Source organism: Pseudonaja textilis, chromosome 2, assembly GCF_049901715.1.
Source record: "Pseudonaja textilis isolate UNSWEBS1 chromosome 2, rPseTex1.2, whole genome shotgun sequence".
Lineage (NCBI taxonomy): Eukaryota > Metazoa > Chordata > Lepidosauria > Squamata > Elapidae > Pseudonaja > Pseudonaja textilis.
Window position 1 is genome coordinate 211,558,310 of NC_141991.1, and position 21,909 is coordinate 211,580,218.

Below are 21,909 nucleotides of genomic sequence, written 5' to 3' on the forward strand. Positions count from 1 at the left end.
GATAGTCATAGGATACAATCAACAATCAAATCATATTAGGAAACAGTCAATATAAATCGTAAGGATACAAGCAAGAAAGTTACAGTCCTACAACCACAAGTGGGAGGGGATGGGTGATAAGGAGTGATGATGAGAAGATTAACAGTAATAGTGTACACTTTGTAAATAGTTGAACAGTGTTGAGGGAATTATTTGTTTAGCAGAGTGTTGGCTTTTGGGGAAAAACTGTCCTTGTGTCTAGTTGTTCTGGTGTGCAGTGCTCTATAGCATCGTTTTGAGGGAAGGAGCTGAAACAGTTTATGTCCGGGATGTGAGGGGTCTGTAAATATTTTCACAGTCCTCTTTTTGACTTCTGCAGTATACAGGTCCTCAATTGAAGGCAGGTGGGTAGTAATTGTTTTTTCTGCAGTCCTAATTATCCTCTGAAGTCTGGGTCCGTCCTGTTGGGTTGCAGAACCAAACGAAACAGTTATAGAGGTGCAGATGATAGACTCAATAATTCCTCTGTAGAACTGTATAAGCAGCTCCTTGGGCAGTTTGAGCTTTCTGAGTTGGTGCAGAAAGAACATCCTTTGTTGTGCTTTTTTGATGATGTTTTTGATGTTAGCTGTCTGTTTTAGGTCATGTGATATAGTAGAACCTAGAAATTTGAAGGTCATTGGTATATAGAGAGAAGAGAAGTGGAGATAGCACACAGCCTTGGGGGCACCCTGTGCTGATTGTACAGGTATCGGATGTGATTCCGCCTAGCTTCACCTGCTACTTCCTGTCTGTTAGGAAGCTTATGATCCACTTACAAGTGTGTTCAGGTACCACTACTTGGTTTAATTTACTTAGAAGAGTATCTGGAATGATGGTATTGAATGCTGAACTGAAGTCTACAAAGAGGACCCTTGTGTACATATTTGGAGATTCAAGGTGTTGTAGGATGTAATGCAGAGCCATGTTAACAGCATCATCTGTCGATCTATTTGCTCAGTACGCAAACTGCATGGGATCTAACAGCGGATCCGTGATAGTTTTCAGGTGGGACAGCATAAGTCTTTCAAAGATTTTAATAGCTACAGATGTTAGAACAGCTGGTCTGTAGTCATTCAGTTCCTTGATGGAGGGCTTCTTTGGCACTGGGATGATGGTAGAACGTTTGAAGCAGGAAGGAACATAGCACATCTCTAGTGATCTATTGAAGATTCGGGTGAAGAAGTGGGCCAATTTGTCAGCACAGACTTTTAAACAAGAAGGAGTTATCTTGTCTGGCCCTGGTGCAAGTTGAGATCAGAAAAACTGCTAGACCTTCACTGTTACAAATGTGGTCTATGACAGAGATAAGAAAATAGTGAAATGGGAGAGGGGAATGAGGAGATATACTACCACATGTGCCAAGAGTTGCCTTCTTCCATCTGTCAGATGCTTGTGGGTATATGTTTTTTATATGGTGGGGCTTGTGCTCATAAATGCTACCCCCCTGAAATTCAAGAGGACCTAATATAATAGCTTTTAGAGGCTCATTGAAAATACAGTGGAACCTCATGTCACAAACACTCCTGTTCACAACCAAATCGAGTGGCAAACAAGAAATCCACCCGATTTTTGAATCAGGTCACGATTCAAAAATCAGGTGGTGAACAAAATTGGCACAGAAAGATTTCCTTTCCACGCCAATTTCCCCTTCACTGCCATTTTTTTGACTGCGCACATGACAGTCAGTCTTGCTTCTGGACGTGACCAAAGTGGGTCTCAACTGGAGTCCGGGAACAGATTACAGTCATGACCCAGAGCTCCATTGTATACTTTTTTATTCAGGCATCCTTAGTATGAATGTTAAATATTTTTTCAATCATTTTTTAATGAATATGATTTTCTTTTTGTTAAGTATTATTTACTATGTTTTATATTTTTAGCTGTTTTTATTGTAAATTAATCTGAGATGCTTTGTCATATGAAGCAGAGAATAAACATAATAAGTAGAATGTTAATCAAAGCAATTTATTTCATGCAACATTTTTATAGAGCGTTATTGGAGTACTATGATGTGGTCTGTCACTTAAAGATAAAAATTTGTGAAGATAAAATATAGTTGTGATATGATACCTTACTGTCCAGATGGAAATTTTTTATAAAAAAATACCTGTCTTTGTGTGAGTGTCCCAAGATGAGATGTGGGCAGAGAATAAGAAATCATTCGCTGCATCCTTTAAAAAAGGCTATTGTCTAATTTGTAAATGGAACCACTGGAAACACAACAGCATACAGGAACAAGTAGTCCTTGACTCACAACCACAATTGAGCCCAAAATTTCTGCTGCTGAGCAAAACAGTCCTTAAGTAAGTGTTGCCCCATTTTATGACCTTCCTTGCCATAGTTGTTAATGAATCACCGCAGTTAGTAACATGGTTGTTAAGTGAATCTGGCTTCCCCATTGCCTTTGCTTGTCAGGTTGGAAAAGGTAATCTCATGACTCTGACACTGCAACTATTATAAACATGAACCGGTTGCTAAGCATCCCAATTTTGATCACATGACCATGGGGATGCTGCAATGGTTTTAAGTATGAAAAATAGCCATAAGTAACTTTTTTCAGTGGCTTAGCTTGAAATGGTCACTAAATGTTATAAGGATTACCATGATTACAACCATTCATTTAGTGACCATTCAAAAGTACAACAGTCCTACAAAAAGTGCCTTACAACTGGTCTTTACAATTTGGGTGCTTAGCAACTCATGCATATTTGAGATGGTTGCAATGTCCCAGGGTGATGTAATTGCAATTTGTGACCTTCTGAGCCAGCTTCCAATAAGCAAAGTCAATGGAAGAGGTTGGATTCATTTAATGTCCATGCCAAAAAGTTTTTAAAATCAGGTGCAGTCACATGATGGCTCATTAACAACTGCATCACTTAGCAATGGAAGCTGTGATCCCAATTGTAGTCATAAGTTGAGGACTCACAAAAACAAATGGCAATATTTGTGAGAGGGAATTAACAGGGAATGGTTAAACCTTCCCTTTTTTGTATAGACACAACCTTTTAGAAACGATCTTTTCCAAAATAGTTTAGTTTAGTTTATACACCACCATAAAGTAAGGCAGAAAGATGATCTCGCAACTTTTTTTTTTTTAAGAAAGAAAGAGAGAAGTGATATTGAGAGTTACAGTGATGAAAAACTCTATGTCTAATTTACATTAATATTCAAGACAAAGTAAATTCACATAGTAGTGTACCTTGAGAGAGAATTAGAATTTATCTCTTTCTGTATTTCATCCAAATTTTATTAAAAACCTGTTTTTCAAAAGCAAAATAATGATAAAGGTCGAATAGGTTTCTCTGCATATATCCTTGGAGAAGGCAGGGTTATTATTGCTTTTCTTCTCAAATTAAATAGAAGGATCCAGTTGGCAGATTTCAGATCCATTAGGTGCTTAAAATATGTCCCTCCGGTGACAAGGATCATTATAGTTAAATATGTCACAGTGTCTTTATTACTCTCTGTGCACTTGACGGATAGCTGGCTGCCAAGGAATAGAAGCCACAGATAATGATATGGTAGTGATGACCAGTAAATAGAAAGCAGGAAGGATTGTGTCTGAAATAAATAAATTATATCTATATTTCCTGTATTTATATGCCATCCATGGTGTGTGCGGTATGTGACATTCAAATAGTCTGTCTTTCAGAAAAATATAATATCATACTATGCCTCTTATATATTCATCATTACTGAAAACAAAACAGCTTCTGTGTTTTCGGTAAAATATGGAGTGTGTGGCAGTCATAATCTGTTGGCTATAATTGTGTTTACATTTGATTAGTGTATTCCAGTGCATCTTGTCTAGTTTGTAGATGTGCTTAATAAATTTGATTAATACTACAAGAATATGTCACCTTAATTTTGAAACACTTTCTAAGTTTTATATGCAAGTAAATACCATATTACCAAATACTATATTACAAGTGCAACTTGTATGATTAAAAAAAATTATTGGTCCATTTACAAATTCAACCTGCAGTATACCATATCACTAAGAATTGGAAATGAATTATTTTAGCTTTACCAGCACTTTAATGACAGCAAAACCAGCCTTACAATTATTGCAACTAATGCTGCTGATAACAAAAGTGCACTGGTAAAAATGCCTTGTACTGTCTTTCTCATCTGGCTCTCATTCCAAACTGTCAGGTGAGTGCTGATAATTCATAGCCTGGAATTCTTTTATCTGAACAGCAGTATCTCTTCTCTGTACTTGGCAATGGAATTATATTGCTTTTTCAAAAGTATTTCAAGGCATACTAGAGCTTTCTTGGATCTTAACTCTTGCCAGCTGTAAGGAAAAAGTCAAGATGAGTGAGTGTTGTAGGAAATGCATGTTCTTGCAATTAGCTGTGGTTGTGGAACAAAAAATGCATTCAGATTTGTTGTCAGGCAGGTATTTATAATTTACATATATTCCAACCCTAAGCCATGTTTAATTATAAAAAAAAAACCTTATAGAACTATAGATTCACTTCTGAAGTAAGCTTGATTGGGGAAATAAACTACTCTACAGATGTAAAAGCAATTGTATGGGGGTGAAGGATCTGACTGGATGGTGTCCTTTCTTTAAAGCAGGGGTCGCCAACCTTTTGGACCTCAGGGACCACCAAACTCATAATTTTAGATCCCAGGGACCACTAAAAAGTTCTATGGGTGTGGCCTAATTTGTGGGTGTGGCTTGGTGGTCATGTGACTGGCTGGGTATGGCTTGTATGTAAATATTATAAATATGTATATAAATATTGATTTTTTATAAAAAACAGCAACTTTTACCTAAAATCAGGCAAAGCAGGCAGATTGAGTTGCTCACAGAATCATTCAGTGCTCTGGGGGTGAGATTTCTCTGCGGCCCACCAAAATTTTCTCACAGCCCACCAGTGGGCCGCGGCCTACCAGTTGGCAACTGCTGCTTTAAAGGACAGTTAATTCAAAACAACAGATCATATTATTATCTCTGAAGGAAAAACGTTTCATTTGGTTTAAGATGTAAAATATTTTTTTAGAAAAATTACTTGAGTTGGTTTTGTCTTGATTTTATTTTTAGATTCCAGCGAGGGGATTATCATATTGATGTCTGCATCAATGACTATTTGGATGTATTCTGTCCTCATTATGAGGATTCAGTGCCAGAAGATAAGACTGAACGATATATACTTTACATGGTGAACTTTGATGGCTACAGCTCCTGTGATCATACCTCCAAAGGATTCAAGAGGTGGGAGTGCAACCGACCTCATTCTCCCAATGGACCATTGAAGTTCTCAGAAAAATTCCAACTCTTCACTCCCTTCTCATTAGGATTTGAATTCAGGCCAGGCCGGGAATATTTCTACATCTGTGAGTATACTGAGATTTATCTTTGCTCTGTAGAATCAAGAGACTGTGGTGATTTTGCCCCGTTGCAGTGGATACATTTTTATGTCCTGAAGAAGCGCCTAATTGGATTCTGTAAATCACCATGAATTTGGGGAATATATAGATATCTAGTTGTATCCATAGGAAATAAATGAGCCCTTGAGTTATTAACAAGGGCTTTCCCTTTCCACTCTGCTCCCGGATTGCTAGACAGAATTATTATAGCACTGTTTTTCATCTGTGGGAATCACATGCAGTGGGCTTTCTTGGTTTTAGTAAAAGTAGACATTTTTAAGCACTGTGAAAACAGAAAAAGTGAACTGAAAATAGCCACGAGGGAAGAACTTTTGATGTTATTCTCCTTCAAAGATTTTTTGTTGTTATTCTGTTTTGTACTTTCAGAATGGAGCAGGATAAAACAGTACAGTCCTTTATATAAACAAACCTTTATCTGAGCAATATTATTATGGTTTAATTTAATAATTATTAAATTCATTTTCATTTAAAAGTTTTTAGTACGGAAATATTGTGACAGTATGGAAATAGACACTATGTACACAGATAGATGATATGGAAATACCTTATAACTCATTTAAGATGACAGAAACCACATCGTCCAAAAATAATGAAGTAATCATTTCAGATTTATATGATTCTTTTGTGTTTCAGATTTAATGCCGAAATACCCTTGGTGCCACTAAAATAATATCATATTATCTTATTTGCATATGGTATCTCCACTAATGCTGCATGACTGCAGTATTGAATAATACTGAATAGTATTATTCAGTATTCAATAATATTTATTATTGAATAGCAGTCTTCTTTTAACTCATTGTAGCTATTCTTGAGCACAAAGGAGATTAAAATACAATTGGTGCAAATTTCCAAGTAAATTGCCAAGAAAGACATACACATGCATTAGTAAATTACTACGTGGTAAGACAGGTGGCTAATAAATGTTAAAAATAAAATAAATAATAAATAATGCACACTAGAAAATAATGTTATTTTTCTGTGAAATTGTTGCTGTATTATATGTCACCCAGAGTCATTGGGCCCTATGTAGGACTTTATAAATGACAACCAGTATCTTCAATTGCATTTGGAAATCTTTTGGAAGCCAGTATCATTCTAAATATAATTATGTGAGACACTATGGTAAAGCCATGGCTATCTGCACCACTGCATTTTGGATCAAATACATCTTCCATATGATGTTAAAAGTCAGCATTAGTCCAACCAAGGAATTACTAAGGCAGGTCCTTTTGATCCAGGAATAGACATTGTTGGCACATAAGATGGAATTATACAAAGCCCTGCCTGGCTACAGCTGTCATCATTTATTGAGCAGAGACTCCAGGAGGCCCCCGAATTACACACCAGTTCTGAGTGGCAAAATACAGTATCCTTCCAGAACCAACATTAGAAAATATATTTGGAGTGATCAAACCCTGAGCTACTGGCTTTTCCTACGATTGAGTACGTGTGGTTTCCTCCTCATCCAAGCCCCCATATCTTCCAGATACTGGGAAGCACCTTGACAGGATCACCCGATTGTCTCAGGGTATAAATATACAAGTGAGTTTCATCAGCTAATTATGTTTACTTCACCTATCCTAACAAAAGCCTTCATTCACCCATTTCATGGACATGTTAAATAAACCTGGAGAGAAAATGGGCATTCTGCAAAGCATGCCTCTTAGGGCTACAGCTTTCTTCCTCCATAGCAAATACTGGAATTGATCCTAGAAGAAAAAAAGGAAACTGGCTGGTTTTGGTAACAGGTGGAAAGAGGTACAGATTGTTTCTGCATTCTACATAAGATTTGACAAATTTGTTGTGTTTTGTGTCCCATCCATTAAACAATATCATCTGAGGGAAAATAAGATGTGCATCTGCCTCTTGGAATAGCTTACAGTTCATTTTATTTATTTATTTATTTATTTTATTTGACAAAAGCTTACAATATAACAGAAACAAGAATAAACAGTTTAATACAAGAAATAGGAACTAATAATTGGGGAGAATAGGAGAGGGACAGTAGGAACGATTGTGCACTTATGCATACCTCTTAGAGACCTCTTAGGAATGGGGTGAGGTCAATAGAGCTTAGTTTGAGGGTAAAGGAGTGGGGGTTTGAGCAGGTGACAACAGAATCAGGTAGTGAGTTCCAGACATTGACCACTCTGTTGCTGAAATCATATTTCCTGCAATCGAGTTTGGAGTGGTTTTCATTTAGTTTATATCTGTTGTGCGCTCTAGTGTTGTTGTAAAAGCTGAAATATTCATTAACTGGTAAGATGTTGTAATATGATTTTATGTACTATGCCTAAGTCTAATCTTAGTCAGCGTACTTCAAGGTTGTCTAAACCAAGAATCTGAAGTCTGGTGCTGTAAGGTATTTGTTGTGAACAGAGGAATATAGTACTCTTCTGATAAAATACTTCTGGACTCGCTCAATTATATTTATGTCAGATATACAGTGCGAATTCCAGACAGCAGAGCTGAATTCAAGTATTGGTCTAGAAAAGGTTTTGAATGCCATAGTTAGCAAAACAGTAAAATTTGCTTCGTAAAATTAAATTTACAACTCTTAATGCCTTTTTGGCAATACTGTTGAAATGAGCTTTGGTGCTTAGATTATTCGATATGAGAACTCCAAGGTCCTTGACAAAGTGAGGGTCATCAACAAGGTCATATCTGCCTAGATTGTATTTGGTATATATATATATATATATATATTTACCAATGTATAGGACAGAGCATTTGTTGGTAGAGATTTGGAGTTGCCAATTGTTAGACCATTCAGACACATAAGCAAGGTCTTTTTGAAGGATGGTAGCATTGACAGTGGTGTTGAATAGTTTTACATCATCATCTAAGAGGATGCAGTTGCTAATAAAGTGATCACAAAGGTCATTTATATAGAGTGTAAAGAGAGTGGGTCCTAGAACTCTCCCTTGTGGGACACCGCTGATAACTGGTGCAGGGTTTGATAGAGTGTTTCCTATTTTTACTATTTGTTTCCTGTTTATCAGGAAGGCAGTAATCCAGATCCGGAAATGCTGTAAAAATTTAATTTTAATAGTAGTTTGTTATGTACCACTGAGTCAAATGCTTTGCAGAAGTAAATATAAATTACATCTATTGCTTTACTCTGGTCGAGAAGTGTAGCTCATATGTTTTTGCGGTGTAGAAGTTGCAAATTGCAGGACATTTTTTTCTGAAACCGAATTGTTTATTGGAGAGAAGTTGTTAGACTCTAGATGGAAGGTAATGCGTTGATTAATAATTGATTCCATAACTTTGCATATAACACAACACAATGAGATTGGTCTGTAGTTTTCAACCAAGCAAGGGTCACCTTTTTTGAAAATAGGGATGACCGTTGCTAAAGTCCATAGGTTTGGTAAAGAGCTGGTTCTGAATGATAACTCATATTATGCTTAGTGGTTCTGCTATGGTAGTGGAGAGCTTTTTTAAGACGAATGCATATAACCCATCAGGACCAATAGATAAGGATGGTTTAAGGTGGCATAGTGCATTTCATAGTTCAGACTGATATATTCAGAGTATGTTCTCATATGTTCAGATTATAGTACAAAGTTCAGATATTTCTGATCACACAAGCCTGTAATGATCTCTGCAAATCTTTCCCCCCCACTCAAGCTCTGGATGGATCAGGATGTAACTTTTTGATGTACAGTTTCTTTTTTGTATGAATTCTTTGCATTACATTTACTTTTATGTTACTTATTGTTTTGTTTTAAAGTTTTATATGCTGAATTATTATATAAAACTAAATTGTAATCAAATGAATCAATGAAAAATTCTCTATCACAGCATTTTCCCACAAGATTTGAAGCCATTGTTTTGCATGTCAATATCCCTTATTTCTCCTAGACTATCCTGAGCATTTGGAAGAAACGTGATTGTGATTTAGATCAAATGATCAATTATTTTGCCATGTGTTGACAAAGAGTCCATTTCATCTATCTTACTTTTTTCCAGAAACTTTCAGCAAAAATGCTTGGCAGCTACAGTTTATTTATTTTCTAATTCATCAGAGCCTAAGTGGCTCACATAAACACTGTAGCTGCATATAGTTCATGTTTACCTATTGGGTTATTATCATTTGTTCAAATTTAGATATCTTAAAAATTCATCTTTATGGAATGTCAAAACCTAATATCTAGTCAAAGTGATAATATGTCAGCCAGGCCTCAGAAGAGAAGCACTATGAGCATGTGTGCATCCATTCTCATTTATACACTCATACTACATGCCAACTAGTAATGAAAATAAATTGAAACAGTAACAGTTGAATTGTTTAAGTGCTAAGTTCTTGAGTTTCACATGAAGACATGTCAAAATTAAACTTTGGCTCATATCCTGTGAACAAATATGAAATGAATCTGAAAAGTGGAGATGACTATGAAACATTTAATCTATTTCATGTAGTACCTACCTCGTGTATGCCAGCAACTCAGTGGACTTTGAAAAATTCATTATACAAGTCTATATTTCTTTGTAACAAGCCACACATTAAGTATTTTCTTAATGTGAATGTTAACAATAGTTTAATGTTCTGTCTGACAAGTAAAAGAACTCATCTAATATATTTAATTTTAAATCTATGCTTAATGTTTCTCCATGCTGCATCGAGAACCCAGGATGGGTTAACTCCTTCCTATGATGTCATTTAGTACTAAGATATAAAAGCCAGCCCCCGGGAGAGACCTTTCGGTCAGTAGCTGTATCTCTGAAAGCGTTCTGTTAGATAGCAATCACCAGCAATCTTGAGTACTTTTTTCCTCGCTTCAAGCAGCTCCCTTGGATCTGGGCAGCTGCTCTTCCAGGAGAGCAGGGCTCTCTCTTCTGCAACGTTGGGAGCAACGTTGCCAGAGCAATCGGTTTGAGCGATCGTAAAAATGATCGGCAAACCGATAACAGCGCCAGCCAGTGTGGCCAGCGGCTGCGTTTTCCTTTGCTGACTTTGCTCGGGGCTCTTTATAGCCTAAGGAGCGATTCTTCGATCTCGGAGCCTGTTTCCCCTAGTCAGTGGCCATCTTGGATTGAAGCCTTCCACCACGAGGTGAGTGACCATTTTGTAAGCCTAGGGGTCATTTTATACCATAAAGGACTTAATATAAATTGCTAAACAGTTTCTTTCCAACACAAGAGCCTTTCTTCTACAAAGGGATCAAGATAAGGCTCAGGCAGAGCTTTCCCCCAGTGGATCAGTCTCTTAAGCCCAATAAGAGAAAAAGACATAGGCAGTGCACCCAATAAGTCCAGAGGGAGGTGGCTGCAAAAATCAGAGCTAAGGCTCTAGCCCCTAAGAAGGCAATTCAGGCTGAGTTGAGGTCAGAGAAGCGCAGACATGCGGCCCTAGAGAGGCAGTTCAACAGAACAGACTGCAACTACAGCATGTTTCAGGTGATACCCATGGGCCCCAGCCAAGCCCTCCCAGGGGAGGAGAAGTTATATTTGAGCCTTTCTATCCTGGTCTCCTGAGGCTTTTGCAGAACAATCAGATCCTCAGGATCTCAGCTGATCTGGGCCCTATTTCCAACAGGCTTCTGGGCCCTATGCTCCTCCCACTCCTTCTAGGCCTTGAACCTCTTCTCAAGGCCTGAAGCCACCTTCACTCCCACAGCAGCGGGCCTTCGGCTTTCTCCCTCTACCTTTGAGCATAGACCAGGGGATATCCAAGATGTTGTCTCATTGGCCATTAGGCAGGGATTGGCTGAAGGCTTCAAGCAAATTCTTCAACCTCTGGAAAGGGTTCAAGCCCTTCTCCCTTCTCAATCTATAAGTTCCTTGCCTTCTCACCCTGAATTACACAGGCCCAAGGACCTCAGGGTCCATTCTTCTCTACCAGAATGGGACAAGGCTGATGAGGAAGTAGGGGCTTCACCATCTGAACACAGTTACTCCTCTCGTTCAGAGCATGAAGAGGGCAAGATTTTTGACCAAAATCTTTCAGAGGAAGATGATTCTACTACTCCCAACACCAAGACCAACGTGCGGAAGCATCTGGAAGGCAACAACCTGCTACTGGTAAATGGCCCTTTCGGGGGGGGGGGGGTCATTCCTTCCATCGCTCTAAGTCCCCATCCTCACTCTCCCCACCCATCAGAGTCGCCTAGCCTTTTTTGCCTCCAAATGGGAGGAGTCAACAATGGACGCCTGGGTGCTCAGCACTATTAGGTCAGGGTTACAATTGGACTTCCTAACGCCAACCCCAGAAAATTTTTTGATCTGTCCTGTCTCTCAGGACATTTCAAAGCAGGCCCTCATGAATCAGGCCATTCAACACCTCCTGGACATCAGGGCTATTCAACCTGTCCCTCCCTCTCAACGAGGATGTGGGTTTTACTCTCTCCTTTTCATCGTTCCCAAAGCCTCGGAGACGGGGTGGCAAGCCATCCTTGATCTAAAATTCCTCAACCAATTTGTAAAATACAGGTGATTGAAAATGCAGACTCTGCATTCTATTTTAGAGCATTCAAGAGGGTGACCTCCTCTCTTCCACTGATCTTACCGAGGCTTACCTCCACATCCCCATTTGGCCTCATCATCACCAGTTTTCCATTTCTGTTATCAGAATGGACATTACCAGTATCGAGCACTTCCTTTCGGCCTCTCATCAGCTCCAAGAGTCTTCACAAAGGTTCTGGCAGCATTGATAGCATCTCTGCATTCTGTTCCAGTGAGGATCCAATGCTACTTGTACGACATGTTGATTCGTCCTCCTCCATCCAGGAGGCCCATCGAGATCTGCAAATTACCCTATCATATCTCCAGAGCCACAGATTTTCCATCAACACCAAAAAGAGCCAGCTCTCTCCCACAACCAAATTGCAACACTTTGGGGCAGTCATTGATATCATGTTGTGGCAGGTTTTCCTGTCCCCACCTCATGGAAAGAACCTGGCAGAGTTCATCAGCCAGATCCAGCACCATCGAACTGTCCTCCTGTTGCTGCTGTCCAAACTTCTGGGGAAGATGGTCTCCTGTATTGGCATCGTCCCATGGGCTCAGCTCCATTCCCGACCTCTCCAATGGTTCCTGATTCCCTACCAATGAGTAGGAACCAGCCACTCATCCATCAAGGTCCTGCTCCTGCCACAAATCCGGAGATCACTCAATTGGTGGTGCTCCCTGTCAATCTGGAAGGGACTCTTGTTCAGGGTCCCAGACAGGCTAGTGATAACCACCGATGCCAGCCTCCTGGGTTGGGGTTCCCATATGCAGGGCCAGATTGCTCAGGCCGTTTGGTCCTGGTCAGAGCAGACCCTTCCCATAAATTGGCTAGAGCTCAGAGCCATTTTTCTGGCTCTCAAGCATTTCAGGCAATCAGTGACTGGCTCTCATGTTCTAGTCCTTACGGACAACATGGCCGCAAAGGCTCATGTCAACTGGCAAGGGGAATGTGGTCTAGGGCACTCATGAGAGAGACTCTACAGTTGGGGTTATGGGCAGAGAAACACCTGTTGTCACATCTCAGTGGTCGACAACTCCCAGACCACTGGCTCAGCAGGAACCTAGTCGACCAAGCGGAATGGTCCATTCCTCCATCTCTATTCAGGAACCTTCCCCTCAGATTCAGAACACTGGAGGTGGATATCTTCTCCACTCCTCAAAACGTCGAAGTCACCAGATTCTTCACCAGGTTTCCTTGCCAGGGAGCAGAGGGGACCAATGCTCTTCGGTGCAGATGGCCTGAGGGTCTCCTCTACATCTTTCCCCTGCATCCCATCATTCCAGCAGTAATTTGGAAGATGTTGGAAGAACGAGCAGAGCTCCTCCTCCTGACCCCCTATTGGCCAAGGAGGCCCTGGTTTGCGGACCTGGTCAACCTGTCGGTGGCTTCTCCTTGGAGGATCACAGCCCATCTAACCTGCCTTCACCAGGGGGCTCTGCTCCATCCAGAGCTTCAGTGGCTCAAGCTCTCCATGTGGCACTTGAGCGGCAGTGGCTAGAGGAGGCTGATCTCCCAGAAAGGATCATTCTCACTATCCTGGCATCTCGCAAACCTTTTACAAGGCGCATCTATGATGCCACCTGGAAGGCCTTTTCCCAATACTGCCTTAGGGAGGGTCTCTCCTGATTCAGCCCAGTTGATGGAAGTTCTCAGATTCCTTCAGCATGGTCTGGAGAAAGGTATGGCACCAACACCTTATGCAGGAAGGTTGCAGCCCTCTCCTTGGTCCTTTCATGGGGTTCGCTTCCTTCCTTATCCCATCACCATTCAGTCAGGAGGTTTTTGAAAGGGGCTTCCAGCCTGCACCCACCAGTGGTTCACAGGTATCCTTCCTGGGATCTTCATGTGGTCCTTAATGCCCTTACGAAGCCCCACTTTGAACCCCTTAGAACAGTGTCTCTCCGTTTCCTGACTCTGAAGGTAGTGTTTCTCATTTCCATCACATCAGCCAGGCGGGTTTCCAAGCTAGCTTCTCTTCCCATCAGACAGGGCCTTTATGCTTTTCACAATGATCGGGTTGTTCTCCGTTTGGACCCCTCATTTATTCCAAAGGTTAACTCCTGGTTTCACAGGTCTCAGGACATTGTGTTGCCTGACTTCTGTCCCCTCCTGCACCATAACTTAGAGTGGCAGTGGCACACACTAGACAAGAAGGGCTCTTAGGATATATATTAAGCGCACTTCCTCCTTCAGGAAGTCGGAAGCGATGTTTGTTTCCTTCTCCCCTTCTCGCTTGGAGGCCTCTTCTCCTACTATTAGCAGGTGGGTCAGGACTTGCATTGAGCAGGCCTACAAAGCTGCGGCCCTTTTGGTTCCCCAAGGTTTGATGGCGCACTCTACCAGAAGCGCAGCCACTTCTGCTGCCTGGGCGACCTAAGCATCCTTGGAGGAGATTTGTCGTGCGGCCACATGGACATGCCCATCTCTTTTTATCAGACACTGCCGTCTGGATGCCTTTGCCTCAGCGACCGCAGCCTTCGGCAGACGGGTGCTTCAACGAGTGGTTTCACAGTCCACCGACTGATGAGCCGGACGAGGACCTGCCCATGGACATGCAAGCTTTGGTATGTCCCATCCTGGGCTCTCGATGCAGCATGGAGGAGAATGGGCGTTGGTAGAAGTTACCGTGAACGCCCTTTCTATCTATGCTGCGAAAGAGCCCAGTCCCTCCCTTGATTTGTCCAGAGAGGGTAAGACATATTTCTATATTCATTTTGTGCTTTTAGAGACACCTTTCAGTCTGTCAAGTATCTTCGCCAAAGCTGAGGTCTCTCCCGGGGGCTGGCTTTTATATCTTAGTACAGACTCAACTAAATGACATCATAGGAAGGAGTCAACCCATCATGGGCTCTCTCGCAGCATAGATAGAAAGGACATTCATGGTAACTTCGACCAATGCCCATTCCCATTCCCATTAAATAACCCTGCATTACAGATGTATACATGCCCTATTTTTAACTAGCTTTTAGAAACAGGAAAAGCTCAATAAATATTCAAACCATTTTATTGATACTATTATACTGAAAAGTAGTGAGGAATTTCAGTATGACCTTATCTTTTAACAGTTGACTTACCATGAAATACAAAATCCACCATATTTAAAAACAATAAGTTGTAATTATTAACATAATTATTAAAATATTCTGCAATGCTTACAATTATGTTTGTTTAAAAGTTATTAAAAGCAATTACTTTACATTTAAATTAAATTAAATAAATTACTTTAAAATATAGTGTGGCCTTCAAGTAGTTTTCTGGAATTAATATTAATATCAAGAATTCCAGAAAGATGATTGTTTGAAAGTGATTAAAAGGATCAAAATGTTTATGCTTTGTAACTAAGTTCACTAGTTATTTTTAAGTGCAAAATTAAAAATACTGTTTATTATATTCAATTGTAAATATGAATTAAGTGAAGTTAAATATTTGAAGATCTAAATATTTAATTTAAATTTGAAGAAAACAAAAGCTGATTTGTATTTCATGTACTATTATAGTCTATCAGTTCTGGAAAGCATTAAATGAGTACTCCTATAGACCCATAGAAAATAGTGGTTAGTCAGACCATTCAGAAACCACATCATAAAAATGCCCTTATCAGAATTTTCTGGCAATCTTGTTTATTCCGCTGTCATCTTATACATATTCTAATGTTTGTATGTTTTTCTCTTATATCTCAGTGCTGTAAAAAGTGCAATATTCTCCCGAAATCTCCCCATTTGTACCATCATTTAAATGTTGAAACATTTCACAATCCTTCATCATTTCTGATAGGTAGCCTCTTTGGGATATTTTATAGAACAAAAATGAATAAATTAACTTTTTAATAACTCCCCCTTGAGACTCCAATCACTGTTAAAAAACAGGAGAAGTATAGTGTCTTGCCATTTTCAGGCAGGAAATTATAGAAGAAGTCAACCAAGGCTTAATGTATTTAGAAAACAAAAAGATGTTACAAATTAAGTGAATTTTCCCAAGATGGTGATCGAGGCAAATGCTAACCACATTGCTGGAGATGGAGAGTGGGGTCTGGGGCCAACGGAGCCACGATCTACCTCAACTGGGACTGTTGGAAGGTTTTGGAAGGTTCCAAGAACAAAGAAGTTGCTGGCAATCCTGAGAGTGAGCCGAGAGGCCAGGACACCATCCTGCATGGAGAGCCCAAGACTCCATTCCATAGGATGCCATTCCAAACAGGTGAGACTTGAAATAACTGGGACTGGCGGATAGTGAATAGTGCGATTCTGTGTGGAGAGCAGAGAGCGGATAGTGCTAAGAGCCGGGACAAGCTGTGATTAGATGAGAGTGTGATTCTGACATTTACAGAGAGAATAATTCTGAGAGTGAGCCATTCTGAGCAGCAAAGAATGAACGGCATGGAATGAGCTGTGACTGGTGGAGAGTATGATTCTGAACTGAGAGAAAGAGATGGAACTGACAGAGGGTGATCCTAAACATTCGAAAAAGAGCTGGAACTGGAGAAGAGCAGGAGAGTGTGATTCTGAAGGGCCATGAATTGCGGAGAACTGAGGAGACTCACGGAGAATCAATAGACATTATCTAAGAGGAATAATCTCCTAAACAGTCTCCATTTAAATCAGCCAGCTGATTAGTCAGCCTGCATTTCAATTCCCACTCAGCTGATTGGACAACCTCCACTTAATCCCCACCCAAATCTCATCCATTCCAAACTCCCAAGTAGATGATTGGAAAGTTCATTCAAATCTTCTCCATTCAAATCTATCAAGCATCAACGCTTCCTCTTTAAAAACAAAAACAAAACAAAAACAAAACAATGTGGCTTTAAGGAAAAACAAAGGAACTTTTCACTACAAACCTCCAATACTTCACTACCTCCACTATTTTATTACCTCAAGACCAATTATTGATAGATAATGCTTTGTCTAAAATAATTGATTTATCATTTAATAGTATAATAATTAATTGTTAAATTGTTAAATTTAATAGTATAATAATTGTTAAATGACCACTAATTTACTGATTTATTGAATTGATAGAGATTTGATACTGTATCATTGATTATCTAGTTGATTGATTGATTGATTTTTAGTAATAAGTAATCTTACTTTTGATCTGTTCTCTAACTTATCAATTAACATTTATTAATTACCAACATTGATTAAGTAACTCTCTACCTATCACATTAATTAGCTATTGTAATTGTTTAGTGTGCTATTGTCATTGACCATGCCAACCAAAAACTCCAAACCCTCCACTACCAAATAACAAAAAAAAATAATATATCTACCAATGACCTCCCAGACTCCTGCAAATGCTTCAAATGTCTTGAAACCGTCAATGAAAATGAAAATAACATTAAATGCCACCTATGTGACAATCAAGCCCACCTTGCCTGCTTAAACTTAAACAAAAACCTAGCTGATCTCCTAAAAACATCAGATACATTTCCTTGTCTGTGTCCATCATGTTTACCCAAGCTAAGCAAACTAAGTACCCTGCCTAACAGAGTTGAAAACATAGAATCATTCATTTACTCAATAGAACAACACTTAGCAACACATTTTGAAAGAACTATACAAGCAAGCTTAACCTCTCCTGAAAAAAAAAATACAGCACAGATAAGCAAATATCCTTTAGCTCAAACGCAAATCCCAACTCAACAACCACTACCACAACTACTACCTCAACTACAATCACAACTACAACCAAAAATAACCACCAAACCACAGCCACAAATAATCACTATCCCATCAAATAATTCCACAAATGATATCCCCTTACTCATCAGAGACATCATGGAATGTGATCAGAAACGTCCAAATGCCATCTTATTTGGTCTTGAAGACACCAACGAATCAGATGATATCACCAAAGTTCGCAAAATCATAAGCAACTCAAATACAACAAATTTCTCTCCTGGAGATATCATTGAAATAACCAGATATGGCCCTGAGTTCAAATACAATCTCGGTGGCCCCAATATTTTGTAGAGTTGTTTGCAAAAATGAGTCCAGCAAACGTATATTCATTCATACAGTAAATGCCATTTCAAAACCAATCTCACCCATAACAAACGCTCAAGACCAGACTTATCCATACTGCAAAGAATCCGCTCCTGTGAACTTCGCACAGAACTCAAAAAACGTCTAGACAATGGAGAGAAGGATCTGTACATTGACTACCATGCTGATTGTATCAAAAGTAAGTCACACTACCCACAACTCCACATCCAACCCTACTTCATCCAATCTACTACTCAAAACTAGGCACACACGCCCCTAACTACCTCAATTCCAACTACAACTGGCCTTAAATGTAAGCTACTCAATGCAAGAAGCCTCGTAAATAAAATACCTGAATTTCTCCTCTTACTAAATACAGCTAAATTCGACATTATATTTGTCTGTGAAACATGGCTCAACGCATCTCTTCCTGACTCCATTACCACAGTGACTATCATTTTTACCTATCAGATTGTGAAATCCGTCGAGGAGGTGGTGTTGCTGTCTTCTATAAAATGTCCCTACATCTAAAAAACATCCAAGTTACCCAGGAGCTTGCTTTTCCTGAAACCATCGTCTGTGAACTGTCCTTAAATATCACATTTCGATTCTTACTATGTTACAGAGCCCCTGATTATGACATTGAACATGTAAACAAGTTAAATTCGCTACTACACATGGACAACCTCCTGCCCACACGCTTTTATCTTTCTTGGTGACTTCAATCTACCTCATATTAACTGGAACCTAAACGAATTTAAAACTGAACCCATACATGCAACCTTCTAGAATGCTATAACAAATCTGGGACTGGAACAACTAGTAACCAACAATACTAGACCTAACAATTGCCTTGATCTCATCTTCTGCAATAGTTTGAATTCAATTTACGGAATACAATTTAAAGAAGCCTTTTCCAACAATGACCACAACATGATTGACTTTTGTCTCAACATACGTCCACACAAAAATCATCATAACGATGGGATCCGCAATTATAACTTTTAAAAAGGCAACTATGATTTTATAGACAACGATCTCTCATCTCTTGATTAGCAATTTCTGTTCTCTGGATGCAGTATTGTAGAAGACCATTACAACATATTTTTACTTGAAGTCAAAAGAGTCATCAAACTGTATGTACCAATAATAGCTCCCAAAACCAGAAAAAACAAATTACCCATAACAATAAGGAAGCTTCAATCCAAAAAGAAATCCCTTTGGCAGAAAAACAAATCCAGTCACGTTGCCAACTTTAAAAGCCGATACAAAAATTTATGCCACCAGATAAAGACTGAATGCACCAATTATCACATTAAACAAGAGGAAAACCTTCTACGCACCAATAAGGCAAAAACCTTCTGCACTTTCTACAATTTTGTAAACAACAAACTAAAAGATTCAAGGTCCATCCCACCCCGAAAGGACCTAATGGTAAAGACTGCAACAATGACACCATTAAAGCCAACCTCTTTAACTCATTTTTTGGCTCAGTATTTGTAAACAGCAATGGATCATGCCCAGTATTTCCTAGTCGAACCACAGACAACTACAATGATCTAATACATATTGATTTTACAGAAGACAATGTTGAAAAAGCACTACACAATCTAACACTATCTCTGTCTGTTGGACCCGACGGAATATGTGCCTACTTCTTAAAAAAGCTATCCACTGCCATAGCCAAACCTCTAAGCATAATCTTTGAAAAATCTTTCAAGACCAGCTCCTTGCCAAAACTATGGTCACTAGCTATGGTCATCCCCATCCCCAGCCTAATTGAAAATTACAGACAAATCTCTTTATGCTACGTCACCTTAAAGTCATGGAATCAATTATTAACCAATACATTAATCCCCCACTTAGAGACAAATAACCTACTCTCTAATAAACAATTTGGTTTCAGAAAAAAACTATCCTGTAATCTGCAACTCTTACACTGCAAAAATATATGGACTACACAACTCGATCAGGGCAAAGCAATAGATGCAATTTACATAGACATTTGAAAATCCTTTGATTCAGTTGTGCATGACAAACTACTCCTAAAACTAAAATTTTATGGTATCTCTGGACATCTGCATAACTGGATAGAAGCATTCCTGTCAAACAGACAACAAATGGTCAAAGTTGGGAGCTTTCTATCAAATTCTGTACCTGTCAACAGTGGTGTCCCCCAAGGCAGTGTTCTAGGACCAACTCTCTTTATACTCCACATAAATGACCTCTGTGATCATATTAAGAACAACTGCATTCTCTTAGCTGATGATGTAAAGCTATTCAACACCATCGACAATACTGCTACCCTTCAAAAAGACTTCAACTATGTTTCAGAATTGTCAAACAAATGGCAACTTCAAATCTCAACAAATAAATGCTCTGTCTTACTTATTGGCAAAAAAAAAAATCAGAAAATAAAATACAAGCTGAATAGTCAAGACCTTGTTGATGATCCAAACTCTGTGAAGGACCTTGGAGTATTCATCTCTAATGATCTAAGTGCTAGAGCCCACTGTAACCGTATAGCCAAAAGGCATAAAGAGTTGTTAACCTAGTCCTTTTTCTTAGCTGTTAACCTTAGCTTTTTCTCTGGTAATATCACACTACTAACTAGCGCATACAAAACATTTGCTAGACCAATACTTGAATACAGCTCATCTGTCTGGAAACCACATTACGTATCTGATTTTAATACAATTGAGAAAGTCCAGAAATATTTCACAAGAAGAGTTCTCCACTTCTCTACTCATTGCAGAATACCTTATGCCACCAGACTTGAAATTCTAGACCTGGACAACTTAGAACTACGCTGCTTTCAGTCTGATCTGAGTATAGTACATAAAATTACATATTGCAATGTCCTACCTGTCAATGAATACTTGAGCTTCAAGCATAACAATACAAGAGCAAACAATAGATACAAATTCAAGGTAAACCGCACCAAACTTGATTGCAAGTAATACGACTTCAGAGTGGTCAATGTCTGGAATACTCTACCTGACTCTGTGGTTTCTTCCCTAAACCCCAAAAACTTTAACCTTAGACTGTCTACTATTGACCTCACCCCTTTCCTAAGAGGTATGTAGGGAGCATGCATAAGCGCACTATTGTCTCTGTCCTATTGTTTCTTTTTATTTTTCTTATATGTATCCATTTCATGTATTCATAACTATGTTTATACTTATACCTGTCATCTTATAATTGCTTGACAAAATAAAATAAATTAATTAATAAATTAATAAATAGATAAATCCTATCCCCATTCTAGAAACTAGTCCTGTCCAATATCTTGTTCCAGCAATACATTCAACAACACACAAAACCTGTTAGTTATAGCCCTGAGCCATCAAATGATTGCTCACCATGTTTTATCATCTTGATCTGACAAAAAATGTTTATTGTACTGTTCACATATAGGTCTGTTGGGAGAAATGAATACCTGAATGAACTTTTAGGAATGAAAAGTAAATCAAAGAATTTGACAAGATCTACTTAGCACCCTTAGAACTTTTTCTTTTCCAAATACAGGTGGTCTTCAACTTACAACCACAATGGACACAAAATTTCCATTGCTAGGCAAGACAGTTGTTAAGTGAATTTTGCTACATTTTACAACCTTTCTTGCCACACTCAGGGTTTGTCAAATTTTTCAACTTTCAATTTCCAAATATCAGGCGGGTTCAAATATTGGGAATTATAAAGATATTTTGGTTACTTTAATATAACTTAGATGTGCTTGGTAAGTAACCACAATAAATATCATAACTTTCTAACATTTTGTTTGTTTCATTTGTTGTTAATGGAACTATTTCATTTCTTAATGAATAAGTATGTATTTCTTAAGTTGGTTACACAGTTGTTAAGTAACTTTGCTTGTCAGAAGGTTGCAAAAGGTGATCACATGACCCAAGGACACACAGCAACCATAATAAATACAGGCCAATTGCCAAGTGCCAAATTTTGATCATATGACTATGTAGATGCTACAATGGTCATGTGAAAAGCAATCATAAGTTACTTTTTCCCAGTGCTGTTGTAACTTTGAAA

The 21,909-nt window shown here is 39.0% G+C and overlaps 1 protein-coding gene across 2 annotated transcripts in view; it reads left to right on the forward strand.

Annotated features, from left to right (window-relative positions):
* EFNA5 (ephrin A5) overlaps positions 1–21,909 on the forward strand; it is a 209,286-nt gene that overhangs the window by 150,827 nt on the left and 36,550 nt on the right. For both annotated transcript variants that reach the window (XM_026719668.2, XM_026719673.2), the window contains exon 2: positions 5,075–5,367. In XM_026719668.2, the coding sequence (XP_026575453.1) occupies positions 5,075–5,367 (293 nt within the window). The remainder of the gene's footprint in view (positions 1–5,074; positions 5,368–21,909) is intronic.